An 18915-nucleotide genomic window follows, 5' to 3' on the forward strand; every position below is an offset into this window, starting at 1 on the left:
TCTACATTGAGGAGAGAGGTAATTTGCGGGAGAAAGATTATAGTTGTTTTTAGTAGGAGACTTCTTCTCGGAACTGAGCTAGTCCAATCAAGCATTGAAACCTTTTTAAAAGTATTCTATAATTGCTATGGAGATATGGTTTATTTACATTTATACAGAATGAGGTGGGGAATTAATTCAAGGGCTGGCATGTGATTTTGCTGGCAGTGAAATGTGTCTTGAACCTTGATAAGTAGGAGCTTTTGATGCTGCTGATACTAAACTTCTCCACTCTGCCGATCATTCTGCAGGTTAACCCACCCAGAGGCTCCATATAGTAGTGGAGCCACGTCATCCACCAATAATCCAGAATTTGTAGAGGATCTCTCCCAAGGTCAGCTGCTTCAGAATGAATCTTCAAATACAGCAGAAGGCAATGAACAGAGGCATGAAGATGAGGTGAGCTGAAGCATCTCCTCTTGTTACTGGTCTCTGAGGCTTCTAAAGAAGCAGTCAGCAAGGGAGTTGATTGAAGTGTTCATCCTCTGGCCTTCCATTCTGCAGAATGTTCTGTTTTATATTTCTTTTTTTACATAGAACCATATTAATGTTTTTAATGATATAAAGACAAGTAGACTCTTCTTTATCCCCTGCCAAGAAAATTTATACCTGCATCAGATTAGATGCTCAAATGCTTACGGAATGAGTTGAATGATTAAATTAAATAAGTAATTAATGAGGAGTCTACATGCCCTTACTCAAGACCACGTACTGCTCACCTGCAGCATATGTGCCCAAAGGGTCCACAAGACTTGCCAGGTCATTCTCTCTCCCATAGAAGGCTGCTGCTGCTGCTAAGTCGCTTCAGTCGTGTCCGACTCTGTGCGACCCCATACACGGCAGCCCACCAGGCTCCCCCATCCCTGGGATTCTCCAGGCAAGAACACTGGTGTGGGTTGCCATTTCCTTCTCCAGTGCATGAAAGTGAAAAGTGAAAGTGAAGTCGCTCAGTCATGTCCGACTCCTAGCGACCCCATGGTCTGCAGCCTACCAGGCTCCTCCGTCCATGACGGAGTACTGGAGTGGGTTGCCATTGCCTTCTCCGCCCATAGAAGGCATCTTTTTCTAATTCACACAAGGGCATTAATGCCCTTGTTGGACTTCCAGTGTTCCTCACAAATGACTGATTACATTGTCTGTGTTTTAAGGTACTTTTTTTTTAAGCCAAAGAAGAGTACCACCATTGATTTTTGTCTTTATTCTCATTTTGAAAAAGTTGATTCTTTCTACATTGGCATTCTTAAAAATTATGATGAATGCTTGTGTGTGTTGTGTACTCAGTCACTCAGTCATGTCCAACTCTTTGCAGCCCCGTGGACTGCAGTGCCCCCGACTCCTCTGTCCATGGGGTTTTTCAAGCAAGAATACTGGAGTGGGTCGTCATTTCCTATGCCAAGGAATTTTCCTGACCCATGAATCAAACCTGGGTCTCTTGTATCTCCTACAGGTTGGCAGGCAGATTCTTTACCACTGCACCACCTGAGAAGCCTCATAATGAGTGCTTAAAGCTTCTTAAACATCTTAAATCCTTAGTAGCTTTAATGTTAAGTGTTACTCGGGTTACAAAACAAAAACTGTTACCAAATATACCATTTGCCCAGTGCTGAATTATTGTACCATTGTATATATATTTGAAGGAGTTATGGTATGGTAATTGATATTAGGTATTTTCATCTCATTCTAACTATCTTTCCCTGCTCTGAAATAAAAATGCTTGTATCCATAAACCTTTATTAACTGATAGGCTATATGTATTTGTAAAATTATGAAGCAAAAGTACCTTTTATCTTGTTTAAAAGAACAAAGAAAAAAAATGTGGTAAATATTAGTGGTACTTCAGTCCTTTATACTTTGCGGGGGTGGGGGGGCAGTGGGGAGCAGTTATTTCATCTTTTGATTTAATAACATATAAAACCTCTGATTTATAAAATAAACATCTTAAGAAATAAATCAAGCCAAAGAACTTGTCTTCATTCTGGATATATTATAGTTACTAAATTTTTCTAAGTCTTATATATTAAATTCTATAGTGCTACCTGCTGTGGGAAATAAACTGATTTTTGAATGATATCAGTGAGAAAGACCCTCATAATGATTTTGATCCCAGTGCTACAGCTTGTCTCTTCTTTTGTTGTCACAAGTGCATGTGACAGCATCTTGTTCTGATCTGATCTACTGTAGCAGTGTCGGCTGCCCTGGCACAGTGCTGTGTATGTGCTGCCTTTCTCGTCTAGAATATTCCCCTGGCAGGAGTCAGGCTTTGTTAAGTGCATATGACGGCCAGAGCTTATTTATGTGATTATGGTAGGGGTACCTTACCCTTTTGTTTTGTTTTTTTAATATTCACTTTTTTTTTTTGGCTGTGCTGCTTCTTCACTGCTATGCTCAGGCTTTTCTCTGGTTGCCAGAGAGCAGGGCCTACTCTCTAGTTGCAGCTCATGGGCTTTTCATTGCAGCGGCATCTCTTGTTGCACGCACAGGCTCGGGGCACGCAGGCTTCAGTAGTTGCAGCACATGGTCTCAGTAGTTGCAGCTCACAAGTTCCAGAACACAGGCTCAGTAGCTGTGGCGCATGGGCTCCTCCTCCCAGACCGGAGATCCAACTGGTGTCCCCCGCGTTGCAAGGCGAATTCTTAACTACTGGGTCACCAGGAAAGCCCCGGTACTCCTTATTCTTATCTGTTGGGATTAGCGCTAAAATGGCCCCTTAGTGAGACAGTGTGTAGCGTGGTACATAAAAAGGTCTGCAGGTGAACCATCTGGAGTCCCTTCCTGCAGACTGCATTGCAGTCTTTTGTTCTATAACAGATTTGGACAGCTTTGACTATGCAGGGCCTTAATGGTGGGAAAATGCACTTAATCCTGTTTTGTTTGTCAGTGTTCATTGTTGCGTTATTAGGAAAATTTTTGTTGTTGTAATTTGATTTGGGTTTTTTTAATTTTGACTTGTTTTGCAGCAAAGAAGTAAACGAGGAGGTTGGTCCAAAGGAAGAAAGAGAAAGAAACCTCTTCGAGACAGCAATGCACCCAAATCCCCTCTTACAGGATATGTTCGGTTCATGAATGAGCGTCGAGAACAGCTTCGAGCAAAGAGACCAGAAGTCCCATTTCCAGAAATTACAAGGATGTTAGGCAATGAATGGAGTAAACTTCCTCCGGAGGAAAAACAGGTAATTGTTCCTATTCCTGATCCTTTGCTTGGTTTTGATTTTGTCTCAAAAATAATTTTTGTCAGAAAAGCAAAGAGAATGGACTCTTGATTCTTCACTTTTGTCATGATACCTAGGAGACCAGAATAGCAGGGTCCTTCCTAGTCCTTTTATTTAGCATAGTAGTTTTTATACTCTTTCAGGGTCTGCTGCAGGCATGTGAGCAACCTCAACCAAAGTGGCTCTACTTTTATTTGCTTTATACGCTGAGTTCAAAAAGACTTATGTAAAAAGTAGTTCATTATTAAGAAATCTATTAACATGATTTATCCTGCTGAGTTAAATGAAAAGTCCTGAGTTAAATGAGAATTTTGATAAAATTCTGCTGTTCACATAAGAATTTGAAGAAAAAGATTTAACTGCTTTAATAAATTTTTTTAACTGGAGTTCTGGTAAATTTAACCTACTATGGAAAATAAAGCAAGAACTATTTGAATTCTCTCCCCTCCAAGACAGAAATTAACCCTATTGCCAAACTGAAACAAATCCATCTGTTAGAGAGATCTGAGCAGAATTAAGGACAAGATAGCCACAAACTGACTGAAGTGCCACAAAAGTAGCGTGATGGTAATGATGTTAGAGTGGTTTGGGGTTAAAAGTTCCCAGCATCCTCAGCATCTGAAGTATATCTGTAATTCTTTTTATGTCCTACACTCCTGAAAAAGGATTCCAAACAAATTAAACCAAATTGAAAAACACTCTTGGAAATTAACTGAATTCAAAAAAATTTCAAAGAGATCAGATTGAGTTGCAACTTGAAGCTCCGTGTTTGTGGTAGCAAGCTAATAGAAAACAGTGTATATCATCCATTGTTTTAGCTGTAATGTATAAAGGGCTAGACAGAGATCATGAGCTGTACATAGTAATTACTCTTTTCTCTTTTTTAATTTTTTTATTTCAAAATTAATATATGATCATTGTTTAAAATTTTTCAGATAATACAGTGATAACTAGTTAAGGCAAGTATTTGTTCTTAAATTTTTATTTGAAAATATTTTTTCAAATGTACAAAAAGTTACAGGCATAGAATAGTACAAGCAAAGAATGCCCAAATACCCTTACTCAGATTCATGTATTATTAACACAACATACTCTCCTGGGCAAGATTGGGCATGTGCTCTTTCTTTCTCTCTGTGTTTCACACTCACACACACAAACACACACAATTTTTTTCTGAATTTTTTCATGTAAGTTACATATATCGTGGCCCCTTACCCTTAAATATTTCAGTGTGAATTTCCTTAGACACATTCTCTCACTTAACCACAGTTAGCAACCTCATACTTTTATATGAACACAATACTTCTGTCTAACTTACCATCTGTACTCCAGTTCCATCAGTTGACCTAACATCGTTCCTCTGTAACATTCCCCCTCCAGTTCAGATTCCACTCCAGGGTTCAGGTTCTGTATTTAGCAGTGAAATCTCTAGAGTCCTTTAATCCAGTATATTTCCACAACCTTTCTTTGTCTTTTATGACATTGATATTTTTTTAAGAATACCATCTCTCTCTCTTCCTACCCCTCTTTTTTGTTTACTCTTAACAGAACATTCCTCATTTTATATTTGTCTGATGTTTCCTCATGATTAGATTGAGGTCATGCATTCTTGGTCAGAAAACTGCATAGATGGTGTTGGCCCTTCTCACGGTATCGCATATGCAGGCACACAATGTCATTTATTTCTTGTTGGTAATGTTAATTTTGCTCACTCAGTAAAGTTTTTCACTTTCCCTTATAATTAAGAAGCAGTCTGTGCAGAGACATTTTAAGAACATGCAAATAGTCTGTTCCATTTCAGAATTTTCCCTAGATTTAGCAGTCATTAATAACTTCTTCTTGATCTAATCTTTACCATGATGATTGCAAAATGATGATTTTCCAACTCTAGCACTCAATTCACATGTGCTGGTTGACCCTTAGCATTCTAAGCAAGAGCCCTCTTCCTCTCTCCATTTATGTATTTGTTTATTATTTATTTACTATTGGTATAGGCATATGAATCTCTCTTTTTCCCAATGGTTTATAAATTATTACTAAGTAAATTTGATACTTAAATTTTCCCAGATTTGGCCAGGGCGTCCTCTATATCTGGCTTTTGTGTGGGACAAGGCTATTAACATAATTTCTGCCTCTAGTTTGTGTTCATTTAGAAGCAGTATTTTTATACTCTATTTCTTAAACCTAATTGATGAATGAAAAGTACAAGGCATTAAACAAAATGATCCTAGTAGATCAATGAACTTTGTTTAAATAATTAATAGCACAAGGCATGTAGATACAGGCTCTCTCATAGTAGTCCATTTTAGGTCCATAGGATGAGGTCATTCTTTTTTATGTTCTTTGTGTCTCCTCTCTCCTGGCTCTTAAAAGGCGAATTGATGTATGAGATCATCCCCTCAGGATGGGTTGGGGATAAAGAAACAGAGTAATATTCCATCCTCTCCCCTGGGAAGATTTAAGTGTGCCTATGTGGTGTGTTGAGGACTCTAGTGGCCATGTGTACTTCTATCTATAGGATTAGAGGAAGAACCATAATCTTCTCGTGAATTTTTTATGAGAATGACCTCAATAGAACTTGTCTTCAGTAAGTTAAAAAAGGCTATAGTCTAAAAAGTCAAAATTGCCTTTTTCTTTTATAATTGAGATATTTTTTTCACATGACTTTTTTTTTAAATGCTCAAAGCTTATTCCACTTTTACTTTTCTTTCCATGTTCTAATTATCTTTTGTTTTCTTCAAAAAGTTCTTTAGTATTGTACCTCAGTAAGATCTAGTTCTTGAAAATAATTCCACATTTCTTTCCTAGCGCTACCTTGATGAGGCAGACAGAGATAAGGAGCGTTACATGAAGGAACTGGAGCAGTATCAGAAGACTGAGGCCTACAAGGTTTTCAGCAGGAAAACCCAGGACCGTCAGAAAGGCAAATCTCATAGGCAAGGTATCAGAACCAGAATCAAATATATTTGTAGTTTGTTTTGCATGATGTAGTGTCATAAAGCCTACTATTAGAGCAATAAAGATAAAAGATATGTTTCTATCATTTCTCTATTATACTAGATTCACTTAAAGCATCATCTTCAACATTTATTAAAATCACACTGCTCTCATTTAGAAATTTCAGTTGGGTTTCCATATCCAGGATCAACAGTTTGACTTGTACTCCAAGGCCCCTTTTAGTTGCCTGTGCTTTTTCTTCTATTTCCACTTTAGGCATTTCTCTGCAATGCAGAAGACCTGGATTTGATCCCTGGGTAGGGAAAGTCCCCTGGAGAAGGGAATGGCAACCCACTCCAGTATTCTTGCCTAGAGAATCCCATGGACAGAGGAGCCTGGCAGGCTACAGTCCATGGGGTTGCAAAGAGTTGAACACGACTGAGCAACTAACACTTTCACTAACACCTCTAAGCCTTTCATGTGATCATTTCTCCCCGCTTCCAGTGATTAATCTTTTTAATTCACTCATTCTTGTTTGCATGTATTCAAAAAATATGTTGGACACTTCCTATTACATATCAGGATCTCACCTAGGCATTAAGGATGCAAAGGTAAACAAGATACAGAAGATCCTGGTCTCCATGGATCTTTTGTTTTCTGTAAAATTGTTCATCACACTGTTAAAGTATTGCTAAAGTTCCCCTTTTTCAGGGAACACTGCCAAAGACAGAAGCCCCACTCATAACAGCCTGTCATTCCTTAGCCATTGCGTCTTCTCTGCATTTGGGCATCTTGCCTGCTAAACTGTAATGTTGTGCAAACAGCCTTTGGCATGTGTTTCCTGTCCACTCTCCCACCCTGTTCTCCTTAAAGGTGAGGACTGTGTCTGCTCTTTCTCTTCCATCTAATTACATAACCTATAAGACGGGGTTCCCTTTAACTCTTGTTGACTGATTAATAAAGCTATTAGAGAAAATATGATATGTTTTGAGAACCCACATATACCAGCAGTTTCTGTATTTTGGCACAGTCATTTCCTTAAGTTTTTTTGAATTTTGTTTTGTTTTTCAGCTTAATGTTCTTGTTCTTTCATATTTTTAGATGCAGCCCGACAGGCCACTCATGATCATGAGGTAATTAACTTTCTGTCTCCATTGTGTGTTGTGTGTTCATGTGATATATGTATATAATGATGATGCTGTTTGAAATGCTATTGGACTGTTTTTTAATGAATGGCAGAGCATTTTCTATCCTGTAATTAGGATTGAGGTAGTTGCCTTTTAGCTTAAGGATTCTTAGCATATGGCAGACACTTATGTCATGAGTCTGTTCTTGAACTAAGGCCCCTAACTCTAGTCCTTTCTTATGGTACAAGAATTTTACTGGCTTTAAATGCTGAAGATGGCTGGAATCTGGAGTGATGTATAGAAATGGGGACCAACTAATAGCTATAACTTGACCATAATTATCATCACCAGATACTATATTGTGACTCTCAGAAAGTTGTTATTTAGGAAATCCAGCATTTAGTTAAAATGCACTGTTCAACTTACAGCATCTGCAGAGCACAAGTGACAATATCTTGATTTCTATGCCTCCTTTCTTCCCTGGCACATATTTGTTTACTGGTCTTTTCCCCTCCATTTGGTTCAGTTTCAGCAATAGCATTTTGATCTGTGTCCCTGTATAGGATTGAGGTTTATGTGTGTTGGCTGTGTTGCATAGAGAACTTTAAATATATACTTCAGTTCAGTTCAGTCGCTCAGTCGTGTCCGACTAGCCTATGGTTAATATATGATTGTACGAAAATAAAATGTGTGGTATTTTCGTGCATGAAAATGTTCAGTGACTCCTCATTGCTTACCAAATCACATTCAAACTCAGCAACCAGGGTTTTCTGTAATTAAGTGCCAATTTCCCTTTCCAAATAACCTAACTCCTATATCTGTCTCTTTTGTTAAGCTTTTTATTTTGTATTAAGGCATAGCTGAATAACAATGTTGTGACAGTTTCAGGTGAACAGTGGAGGAGACTCAGCCCTACATATACATGTGTCCATTCTCCCCCCAAACACCCCTCCCCTCCAGGCTGCCACCCACTGAGCAGAGTTCCATGTGCCATATAGTAGTTCCTTTTTGGTTATCTGTTTTAAATATAGCAGTATGTACGTGTCCATTCCAGACTCCCAAACTGTCCATATATATCTTATGTACTTAAAAAATACTGACTGTTCTCTAAGTGCCCCATCCTTTCCTGCCTCATGTCTGTGCTCATATTCTTCCTTTCATGAGAATACTTTCTTTCCCTCACTCATTTTTGTATCACCCTCTCCTATCCTTCAATTTTGCCTCTAAATTCTAGTCATCCATCAAGTCCTATTTCAAGTTCCATTTTTCTCCTTCAAGCTTTTCCTGTTTCCTCCAACTTCCTTTAAACCTCACAGTTCTCTTTATGTCTGTTATGCACTTAGCTGGTCTGGCTAAGGTGCCAGAGTTACTCAAGTGCTTCTGTCATTAACACTCTTGGATTATAATCTCTTTGAAGGCATGTGTGGTCTAGCTTCCATTCTGTACCCATCCATATACCATCTTGCGTTATGTTCTTATATGGAGGAGTTATTCCACAAATACTCATTTGTTTTTATACAAAACCCATTTGTTGAAATAACAATGGAAACTTACACAAAAAGAATTTTCTGATGCACTCTTTTGCATGCCCTGGGTTTTTCACTAAATCAAGGAAATCATTTCTTCAAAATAATGACTTATTTATCGTGGAGTTGTAGTTCTCATACCTAGTTTGGTATTGGTTACCTTCAAAATGTAGAGAAAACTTTTAGATTCACAATTCAAATAGATTTATCACCATCCATGAATTATAAAGTGAGAAGCATGGTAAATACGAACATTTTATTTTTCATATAAATCCTATATACTGCTGCTGCTACTGCTAAGTCGCTTCAGTCGTGTCCGACTCTGTGTGACCCCATAGACGGCAGCCCACCAGGCTCCACCGTCCCTGGGATTCTCCAGACAAGAACACTGGAGTGGGTTGCCGTTTCCTTCTCCAATGCATAAAACCGAAAAGTGAAAGTGAAGTCGCTCAGTCATGTCCGACTCCTAGCGACCCCATGTACCACAAGCCCCCCAGGCTCCTCTGTCCATGGGATTTTCCAGGCAAGAGTACTGGAGTGGGGTGCCATTGCCTTCTCCATATAAATGTAGTTATATATGACATCTCTGTGTTCCAATTAGGATGAAATTTTTTTTGCTTGAGAAACTGTATGTACACTATATGTTTTACATCATAATTGAATTGTGTTATAAGTTTTTGTACTGCCAGATACTTGTTTAATTACTTATTGCCCACCAATATCACAAATTTTCTAAACTTCTTTTTTTCCCTATTAAGCATCTTTTATAGCTTCTGTATCCTTAATAGTTACAAAACAGAGTATCGACAGTAAAATCTTAGATCTCACATTTTCTAGTCAGTGACTGACTGACTCCTTTCATCAACATGGATTTTGCTGGCCAAACCATGGCATTTTTTGCCTCTAATAAAGTTAATAGTTGCAATCAGAAAAGATTTAGTAGACTTGGTCGGTCGTAGAAGCTGCTGCTGCTGATTTGCGAAATTAAGCATTTTAATAAAATATGTTATTTTAGTATGATAGGAATTTCTGCAGTATATGAAAAGGAATAACTCTCTTTGTGATTTTCCTGTTTCAGGATTAGACACATGTGAAACCAAAGAAAAGGAAGGAGTAGGTGGAAAGCCAGCAGTAGTTTCTCAAGTACATATACACTAGGCTTTATAAGCCTGTCTGTTGTATGCCCAGGTCAGGATAAAGCTCTCTTAGTAAGGTTGTTGACTCAATTAATGTCACTCACTTTATCAGTTTTTTTTTTTTCATTGAATAATAGCTTATTAAATTAGGTAATTTCAAAACAGTTGCAATTTTAAAAACTGGTTTGACAGTTTTTAAACACAGCCACACATAACCTCTTAGTATAATAAGAGTTAAGAAAAATAAGAAAGCACTATGAGTGGAAAAAAAAATCCACAGAAGCCCCATGGAAAGGAGCAACTGAATCGTACCTTAAAGATGACTTAGGTTTTGTGGGGGCATTTCATATATATACATATATATCTTTGGATAAAGTGGCCTGAGCTGAGTTATGAGGAAGTTAATAAAAGAGCAAGTATCTTGCAACGTGCCTGAAACATCACATTTCTAAATGCATGCTTATTTCCTTTTTCTTATCCTATTAGGAATAAAATGGCAAATGCCATAAAACAGTTTTCGAGCTCACATCAAAATTACTAAGACCTCAGAAATCCTCTTACCTGACCCCCTCTTTGCCAGTGAGGAAAATGACTTGCCTAAGAAAGGAGAGAATGTCCCAGAATCACTTACAGAATTGGTTAGAGGCAGAATTGTGACTGAAACCCAGGCGTCTGTAGCCCAGGCTTATTAAGGTCTCTTGGCAGTGCCCGCACACTATATGGAATAAACAGTGTTGCAAGTTAAAATGGGCCTGGCTGCCTGTGGTGTCAGCAAAATTTGTTGCCACTTGAGACAGAAATGATTTGATTTGTATATATGTAGTAAAGAAACCTATTGTATTCCTTAATGGAACTTAGATTCCTAAGACATTGTTACCAAGGTAGATACTGGGGAGCCCTGTTAGAGCTCAAGAAATGCTGACCTGAAGGCCATTCAAGCCATTCTGCATAGCAGTGGGGCACTTCAGCCTGGTACACAATATTGAGAGCATTCCTTAAAGTAAAGGGCACTTGAGCGAAGCATATCACTTCATGAGATTCTGGCCCTGAGCCTAGATCACAGCAAAATAGTTTCAGTTCAAAAGGCCTCTGTTCTCTTACCCTCCACTCAATATATAGAATGAAAACCAAAGTGAAGAGTATTCTTGCTCCTCTCAAATCAGAAGCCAGCCTGCTAGACCCAGGAGTCAGCTAGTTTTACTCTCAAGAAAGTGTCTAAATCTCATGTGGGGACTAAGATAGAAACAATAATTTTGTTTCTCCTTTAATTTATGAAAAATGACAAAATGACACTCAACGTGAACAAATTAGACCCCTTCAATGACGAGGTAATGAAATCCTTATGATTTTAATCCCTTGAGTGATCCTTGGAGCAGCTTAAGTATATCTGAGCCCCCAAGAGTATCCTCTCCAATGCCGAGTAACGTACTCAGTAATGGAAGAGTGCTGATGGTTTTTATGACAACTCTTCAGTTAAACAGAATTTCTCTCTTGGCCCTTCAGAGACTGAACAGTTTCATTTAATTGCTGTGGTGTTTCTTATTTTGTACTCTTAAGAATCTGTACCAAGAGGCAGTGTGTTAATGCACTTATGTGGTGCTATCCTCTGCCCTTACGTAGTTAGCTTGGTCTGGACTGCTCTGGCAAGGAGGAAAACAGAATTACCTGTCTGAGCAGAATCTAAGCCTTGGAGAGGGCTCTTGGTACCATGGTAATGGGAGCCAGGCATCCACACCAACCCATCTGACTGGCATATATTCAGACCTATAGCTAAGTAAATTGATCTCACACGACTGAAGCGACTTAGCAGCAGCAGCAGCAGCAAGCCAGTACAGTTAAGTAAGAGACTGAGCAGGATGGGATGATAAAATTATAAGCCTTTATCTAAAGTCATTTGTGGACTTACATCTGTTATGTCTTGTACAGTAACAGAGTTAAAGCATATGGTAAGCCAGCAGAGTTGAGAGAAAGCCACTGTGAAATATATCTAAGATCTCTTCTGGAACCAGTCTTTCTTACCCATACATTAATTCTCTTTGAAATCCACCAAGAACTGGCTACCGTCTTACTTGGGTTTCTCTTACCTTGGACGTGGGGTATCTCTTCACAGCTGCTCCAGCAAAGCGCAGCCACTGCTCCTTACCTTGGACGAGGGGTATCTCCTCACTGCCGCCCCTCCTGACCAGAGAGTTCCAGAAAAACATCTATTTCTGCTTTATTGACTATGTCAAAGCCTTTGACTGTGTGGATCACAATAAACTGTGGAAAATTCTGAAAGAGGTGGGAATACCAGACCACCTGACCTGCCTCTTGAGAAACCTGTATGCAGGTCAGGAAGCAACAGTTAGAACTGGACATGGAACAACAGACTGGTTCCAAATAGGAAAAGGAGTGCGTCAAGGCTGTATATTGTCACCCTGCTTATTTAACTTCTATGCAGAGTACATCATGAGAAACGCTGGGCTGGAAGAAGCACAAGCTGGAATCAAGATTGCTGGGAGAAATATCAATAACCTCAGATATGCAGATGACACCACCCTTATTGCAGAAAGTGAAGAGGAACTCAAAAGCCTCTTGATGAAAGTGAAAGAGGAGAGTGAAAAAGTTGGCTTAAAGCTCAACATTCAGAAAACAAAGATGATGGCATCTGGTCCCATCACTTCATGGGAAATAGATGGGAAAACAGTGGAAACAGTGTCAGACTTCATTTTTCTGGGCTCCAAAAATCACTGCAGATGGTGACTGCAGCCATGAAATTAAAAGACGCTTACTCCTTGGAAGAAAAGTTACGACCAACCTAGACAGCATATTCAAAAGCAGAGACATTACTTTGCCAACAAAGGTCTGTTTAGTCAAGGCTATGGTTTTTCCAGTGGTCATGTATGGATGTGAGAGTTGGACTGTGAAGAAAGTTGAGTGCTGAAGAATTGATGCTTTTGAACTGTGGTGTTGGAGAAGACTCTTGAGAGTCCCTTGGACTGCAAGGAGATCCAACCAGTCCATTCTAAAGGAGATCAGCCCTGGGTGTTCTTTGGAAGGAATGATGCTAAAGCTGAAACTCCAGTACTTTGGCCACCTGATGCGAAGAGCTGACTCATTGGAAAAGACTCTGATGCTGGAAGGGATTAGGGGCAGGAGGAAAAGCGGACGACAGAGGATGAGATGGCTGGATGGCATCACCGACTCGATGGACATGAGTTTGAGTGAACTCCAGGAGATGGTGATGGACAGGAAGGCCTGGTGTGCTGTGATTCATGGGGTCACAAAGAGTCGGACACGACTGAGCGACTCAACTGAACTGAAGAACTGGCTAGAGGCAGAGTTTTGCCTGTTGAAACTGGGGCCTTCAGTGATAATTCTGTTGTTTGTTTCTAAATCATTCTGGAAAACTTCACTTTATTTCTTTAAGAGGTAAAAGGGTAAAAATTAAGTGCTCTGAAAGTTTCTTCAGGTAAATACATAGTTTTTCACACTTCCATCCAAGATGTCTCTCTTAATGAGCTGCCCTTGGCAGGCAGTTCACATAGCCCAGCCCTCCATAACAAGGCAGGCACCAATATGAAAACAGGAGCTTGGCTGTCAGAGTTCCCTCATAGGCTGTTAACTGCTTAGCCTTTCTGCTGGGCACCAAATCATATTTGTGTTCAAAGATAAAAGACCAGTGGTGGCAAGAGTAGGAAATATACATTCTATCTCTGGCACTAAATGTGTTTTTATAGGAATGATTTCTAGACTTTTTAAACTGTTCATTATGTTATAAAGGTTTTGAAATCCTCAGATTTCACTAGCAATTTCTTCAGTACTCATTTCCCACTGTTTTCTTTACCATCTTATATTATGCAAGATTTTAAATACTGCCAAGACACTTATAATTTATATTCTTAATACTTTCAACTTTAAATTCATTGTAGAAATTGCTGCTAAAGCATTTTGAAATATTGACTTTATTCACAAAGATCATTGTGGAATATGTTTTGCAGTGGTTTTGTGAGACTTATTTTTAATGGCTTATTGGTGAATTAATTTTAGGTTTATTATTTTTTCTCTCACATAATCCTTGGCATTCTCATATTTAGAGCCTAGTTATTACTGACTTTTTGGTTTTGTTTGTTTTTCCTGTGTCCGAAGAAAGTCTGAAAGATCCCCATTATAGGCTGCCCTTGTAAATAAGTAGACGTCCTAATGGAATACCGTTATTATTCCTTGTGGCTGGCAGATCTCTGCTTAAAATTCTTATTGTCCACTCTGCAAAGTTAGATTGAATCATCCTATCTCAGAGAGCACTTTATATGCATAACCAACAGAAGCAATGGAAAAATCACCCAGAAATTATTTCTCTATACCTACCTCTTAGATGAAAAGTTATGACCAACCTAGAATTGTGGTGTTGGAGAAGACTCTTGAGAGTCCCTTGGACAGCAAGGAGATCCAACCAGTCCATCCTAGAGGAAATCAGTCCTGAATATTCATTGGAAGGACTGATGCTGAAGCTCCAATACTTTGGCCACCTGATGTGAAGAACTGACTCATTTGAAAAGTCCCTGATGCTGGGAAAGATTGAAGGTGGGAGGAGAAGGGGACGACAGGGGATAAGATGGTTGGATGGCATCACCGACTTAATGGACATGAGTTTGAGCAAGCTCCAGGAGCCAGTGATGGACAGGGAGGCCTAGCATGCCGCAGTCCATGGGGTTGCAAAGAGTCAGACATGACTGAGCAACTGAACTGAAGCGACTGATACCTACCTCAGTCACTTTCTCCCTTGTACACTGTTGACTATTCAGAGCAGAGAGCTAAGAAATGGTTTCCACCATCTCCATTAGGGAAGTTTATGTAGGTTTGTTTTAAGGTTTCTCATTGCACAGCAGTTGTCACCTGAGAGAGCTGAATACTTAACATGCTTGAGCTCTGTGAAAGTTTGGTTCCAAAGGAAAGGTGAATACATTTTCTTCACAGCCTCACCTAGACTGACTGATTGCTGCTCATCTTACTATTTCATTAAGGAAAACATGACCATTGTGGCTGCAGGCACTACTGTTTAATTTAGTTTAAGAATTGACTGTTTTGTTACTCTTGATTCACAGAAAGAAGCAGAAGTAAAGGAACGATCTGTTTTTGACATCCCTATATTTACAGAGGAATTCCTGAACCACAGCAAAGGTGATTACCAAAGGATTGTATTGCGTTCCTCACATCTGTGACAGGGGATTTAGTTGTCAGGAGAAATTAATTGCTCAAAAGCAATGGTAGTGATATTCCCGACCCTGGGACTGGTCTGGAAGAAGGAAGCTGCTTCTATTTCACTCTCTATTAAAAATAGCTACTCAGAAACCAGTGGAGGAAAGCTCAGCCAGTGTTGTCAAAGTAGCTTTAGTCTCTGAATCAGAAGAAATAAATATACATCACTAATTCAGTTGCTTTCAGGCTGTTAGCCAAGAACCCTTTGTACAAATGAAAGCTTGCATGGATGTCCAAAATATAAAATAAATAAGAGCAAAGCTGACCCCACTACAATAAGCTTTGGACCCACAGCTGTGCTTGCCCAATCTCCCAGGATCCCCCTGTGAAACCCCTCAGGCTTCTCATAGCACAGCTTTAAACAGACCAAACAAACAAACACTGGCAATTGCAGCTGTTCCTTGCAGTCTTAAGTATAGAATATGACCAGCTTTAAGAATTAAAATAACTCTGGAGAGCCAGGCGTTTTATTGCTGAAATTGCTATCTGAAAGGCCATAATAAGACTAGGGACAGGAGGAGGGGTAGCTAATTAGATATAGCTAAGCAGAACTTCTAGAAGAGTCACTGGGACTCCTCAGAGACACTGTGTTATCTGTGCTTTGGGGGGCTTGCGTCCTCAGCTCGGGAGGCAGAGCTCCGTCAGCTTCGCAAATCCAACATGGAATTTGAGGAGAGGAACGCGGCGCTGCAAAAGCACGTGGAGAGCATGCGCACAGCGGTGGAGAAGCTGGAGGTGGACGTGATCCAGGAGCGCAGCCGCAACACCGTCTTGCAGCAGCACTTGGAGACACTGCGGCAGGTGCTGACCAGCAGCTTCGCCAGCATGCCCTTGCCTGGTAACATCATCCCCACCTGAGTCGTGTAAAGCAGTGGGGGATGGGGAGGTGCTGCATATGTTGGCGTTGGTGTGGTGAGGCTGAAGTCTCCCTTCAAGGGGAAGACCAATAAACAAGGAGGTCGTTTCCTCAGAGTTTTCTGTAGGTCATGTAATAGAATCTCAGTATTGGTTAAAATCTGGAGGAGGGCATGGCAACCCACTCCAGTACTCTTGCCTGGAGAATCCCCACGGACAGAGGAATCTGGTGGGCTCTAGTCCATTCAGTCGCAAAGAATCAGACAGGACTGAGCCACTAAGCACAGCACAGCCCATTGGTTAAAATAATCCAAAATTTCAGACTCTGCTCAGTTAAATTTTCCTTCAATTATATTTTAACATAATCTACTTTCTATTAAGCTTAATTTGATTTTCAGAATAGTTGAAACTGTGTAATAAATCCTCAGTGGAGTGCTTTTCTTTTTTTTTTTAATTGTGCTATAATTGATGTATAACACTGTTAATTTCCAGTGTACAACATAATGATTCTGTATCTGTAAACACTGTGAAATGATCACCGCAAGTCTAGTTACCATGTGCCTCCACGCGTGTATGCACGCCAAGTCACTTCAGGTGTGTCCTACTCTTTGCAACCCTGTGGGCTGTAGCCCTCCAAGTTCCTCTGTCCATGGGATTTCCCAGACAAGAATACTGGAGTGGGTTGCCATGCTCTCCTCCAGGGGATCTTCACAACCCAGGGATTGAACTCTTACCTCTCCTGCATTGGTAGGTGGGTTCTTTACTGCTAGTGCTACCTGGGAAACCTGTACCACCATACAAAGTTGCAAACAAATTTTTCTTCTTGTGATGAGAACCTTTAAGATACACTTTCTTGGCAGCTTTCAAACATGTAGTACAATACTGTCACTCCACCCCCGTGACTTAATTTATTTCATCACTGGACGTTTTTATTTCTTGATCCCCTCTCCCACATCACCTGTTCCCCCAGAGCACTTTTCTGATATAAGTGTGCTGGCTTTGTGATATTGTCTTAATGGGAAGGAAAATAAATACTAGTATTTCTTATATATGTTTTCATGTTGAAAATAGTCACAGCAGATCTAAGAGAGTCTTTAACCTGTTTTATGCAACTACTCTTATATGCTGTGTAGCAATAATAGTCCATCTGTTTATTTAGAGTATGTGGATGAATTTCATTTCTTTGAGGTCTAAAAGTCTCTCCTCTGAAATTAAAATCTTCTCTGTGGAGCAGACCCCATTAGAATCAAGTTTATTTTGCTGTGGAATCACTGATCTGTGTTACTATTGAACTGAATGGGGAAGCTTTTCTTACTTTCTCTTATCTCACTTCAGGAAGTGGAGAGACACCTACAGTGGACACTATCGACTCCTATATGAACAGACTGCACAGTATTATTTTAGCTAATCCCCAAGACAATGAAAACTTCATAGCTACAGTTCGAGAAGTTGTGAACAGGCTTGATCGTTAGGGAATGGTGAGTGCTCACTGACTTGATTCGTACATGCTAGCACATCATCAAAACTAAGATGGCATTAGACTTTATTAATACTACTAAAATCCTGGAATGACATTGAATAAGTGAGTTGGAGGCTTAAGATTCCTGTTGCTTGGTTGCTAAATGTAGAAAATAGTGTTGGAAAACTGAATCAAGATAGTTTTTCCTCATGCATACCTCCATGTGGCTTAATAGAAAGAGCATGATTTTTGTGGTTGGATCTCAATTCTAGCTTTGTCACTTATTAAGTTGTATTCTTAGGTATTAGTTTCCCAAAGGGTTTTGAAGGTTGAGTGAGAAATTTAAAGGAAATAACCCCCCAAAGAACACATTGGACAAAATAAGTATCACTTAATTGTTAAGCTTCCTTTTCCCTGTAAATTTAACGATAATTCACAATAGTCAATGAGACATTGTATGTGTACAAGCCTATGTCAGTAAGCTTTTCATTCACCACTCAGTATCAGAGTAACAGTTGTGTGTTAAATGTTAATGTGGGCTAAACTTACAGTGAAACAGTTAATGCCTTGATTGAATATATTAAAAAATATATAAACTCTCAATAAGTGAAAGGAGAGAAATGAGAAAATAAACTTTTAAAAAATACATTCAATAAATGACTTGTAATATGTTTTACATCCTTTTAGAAGAGAAAAAATACATTTCTAAACGGGGCCTGCCTTTATAAACTTTTTGGTACTAATGGTCAGTCATCAGTATCATTTCTTAAATGGAACTGGTATTCTTTCACTCAGATTCCTAGAGATGGAGTACCCTTTAGTTTTTCATTCCACAATTGACAGCCCTTTGGTCTGTCAATTAAACCGTTCCATCCCTGCAGACATATGAACTATGTGGAAATCTTAGGGTTGGACCATACAGTGAATGGCCATATATGGATCCTAAAACAAGAGTGGATGGCAGGATACACTTCTTAGCAAGGCTGGTCATGGATTTATATCTTTATTTGTCCTACAGGTAAATGAGCATACTCATATACATGTTCATATTCTAACATGGTCTTGACCTTGAGCAACATGTGCAAGAATAAATAACACCTATAATTCTTTATCTAATGAGGTCGTGTCTGCCTGCAGAGACAAAGGCAGTCGTTTCTATCCTTCTTGGCCACGGGCTCCAATAGTAACTGTACAGGGCAATTCGTCATACTTTATCCGAGTCGTGCTCTGATGGGGGAAAGGATTACTGTCCTTCTAGTGAGTAGCCAGATGGAACAGACCATACTTCTAAGAGATGACTGGACTCCCTACAGAATAAAGAAATGGCATTACTGCTGCTGTTTATGAAGGAAACAGCTTGTAAATCTAGGCCTGGGATTTTCAGGAGCT

The 18915-nt window shown here is 39.5% G+C and overlaps 1 protein-coding gene across 2 annotated transcripts in view; it reads left to right on the top strand.

Annotated features, from left to right (window-relative positions):
- HMG20A (high mobility group 20A) overlaps positions 1-18915 on the top strand; it is a 76199-nt gene that overhangs the window by 53244 nt on the left and 4040 nt on the right. For both annotated transcript variants that reach the window (XM_070358576.1, XM_070358575.1), the window contains exons 3-9: positions 291-438; positions 2997-3209; positions 6057-6189; positions 7287-7318; positions 15059-15134; positions 15835-16050; positions 17403-17545. In XM_070358576.1, the coding sequence (XP_070214677.1) occupies positions 291-438; positions 2997-3209; positions 6057-6189; positions 7287-7318; positions 15059-15134; positions 15835-16050; positions 17403-17539 (955 nt within the window). In that variant the 3' untranslated portion in view covers positions 17540-17545. The remainder of the gene's footprint in view (positions 1-290; positions 439-2996; positions 3210-6056; positions 6190-7286; positions 7319-15058; positions 15135-15834; positions 16051-17402; positions 17546-18915) is intronic.

This window comes from Bos mutus, chromosome 21, assembly GCF_027580195.1.
Source record: "Bos mutus isolate GX-2022 chromosome 21, NWIPB_WYAK_1.1, whole genome shotgun sequence".
In the NCBI taxonomy this organism is placed as follows: Eukaryota; Metazoa; Chordata; class Mammalia; order Artiodactyla; family Bovidae; genus Bos; species Bos mutus.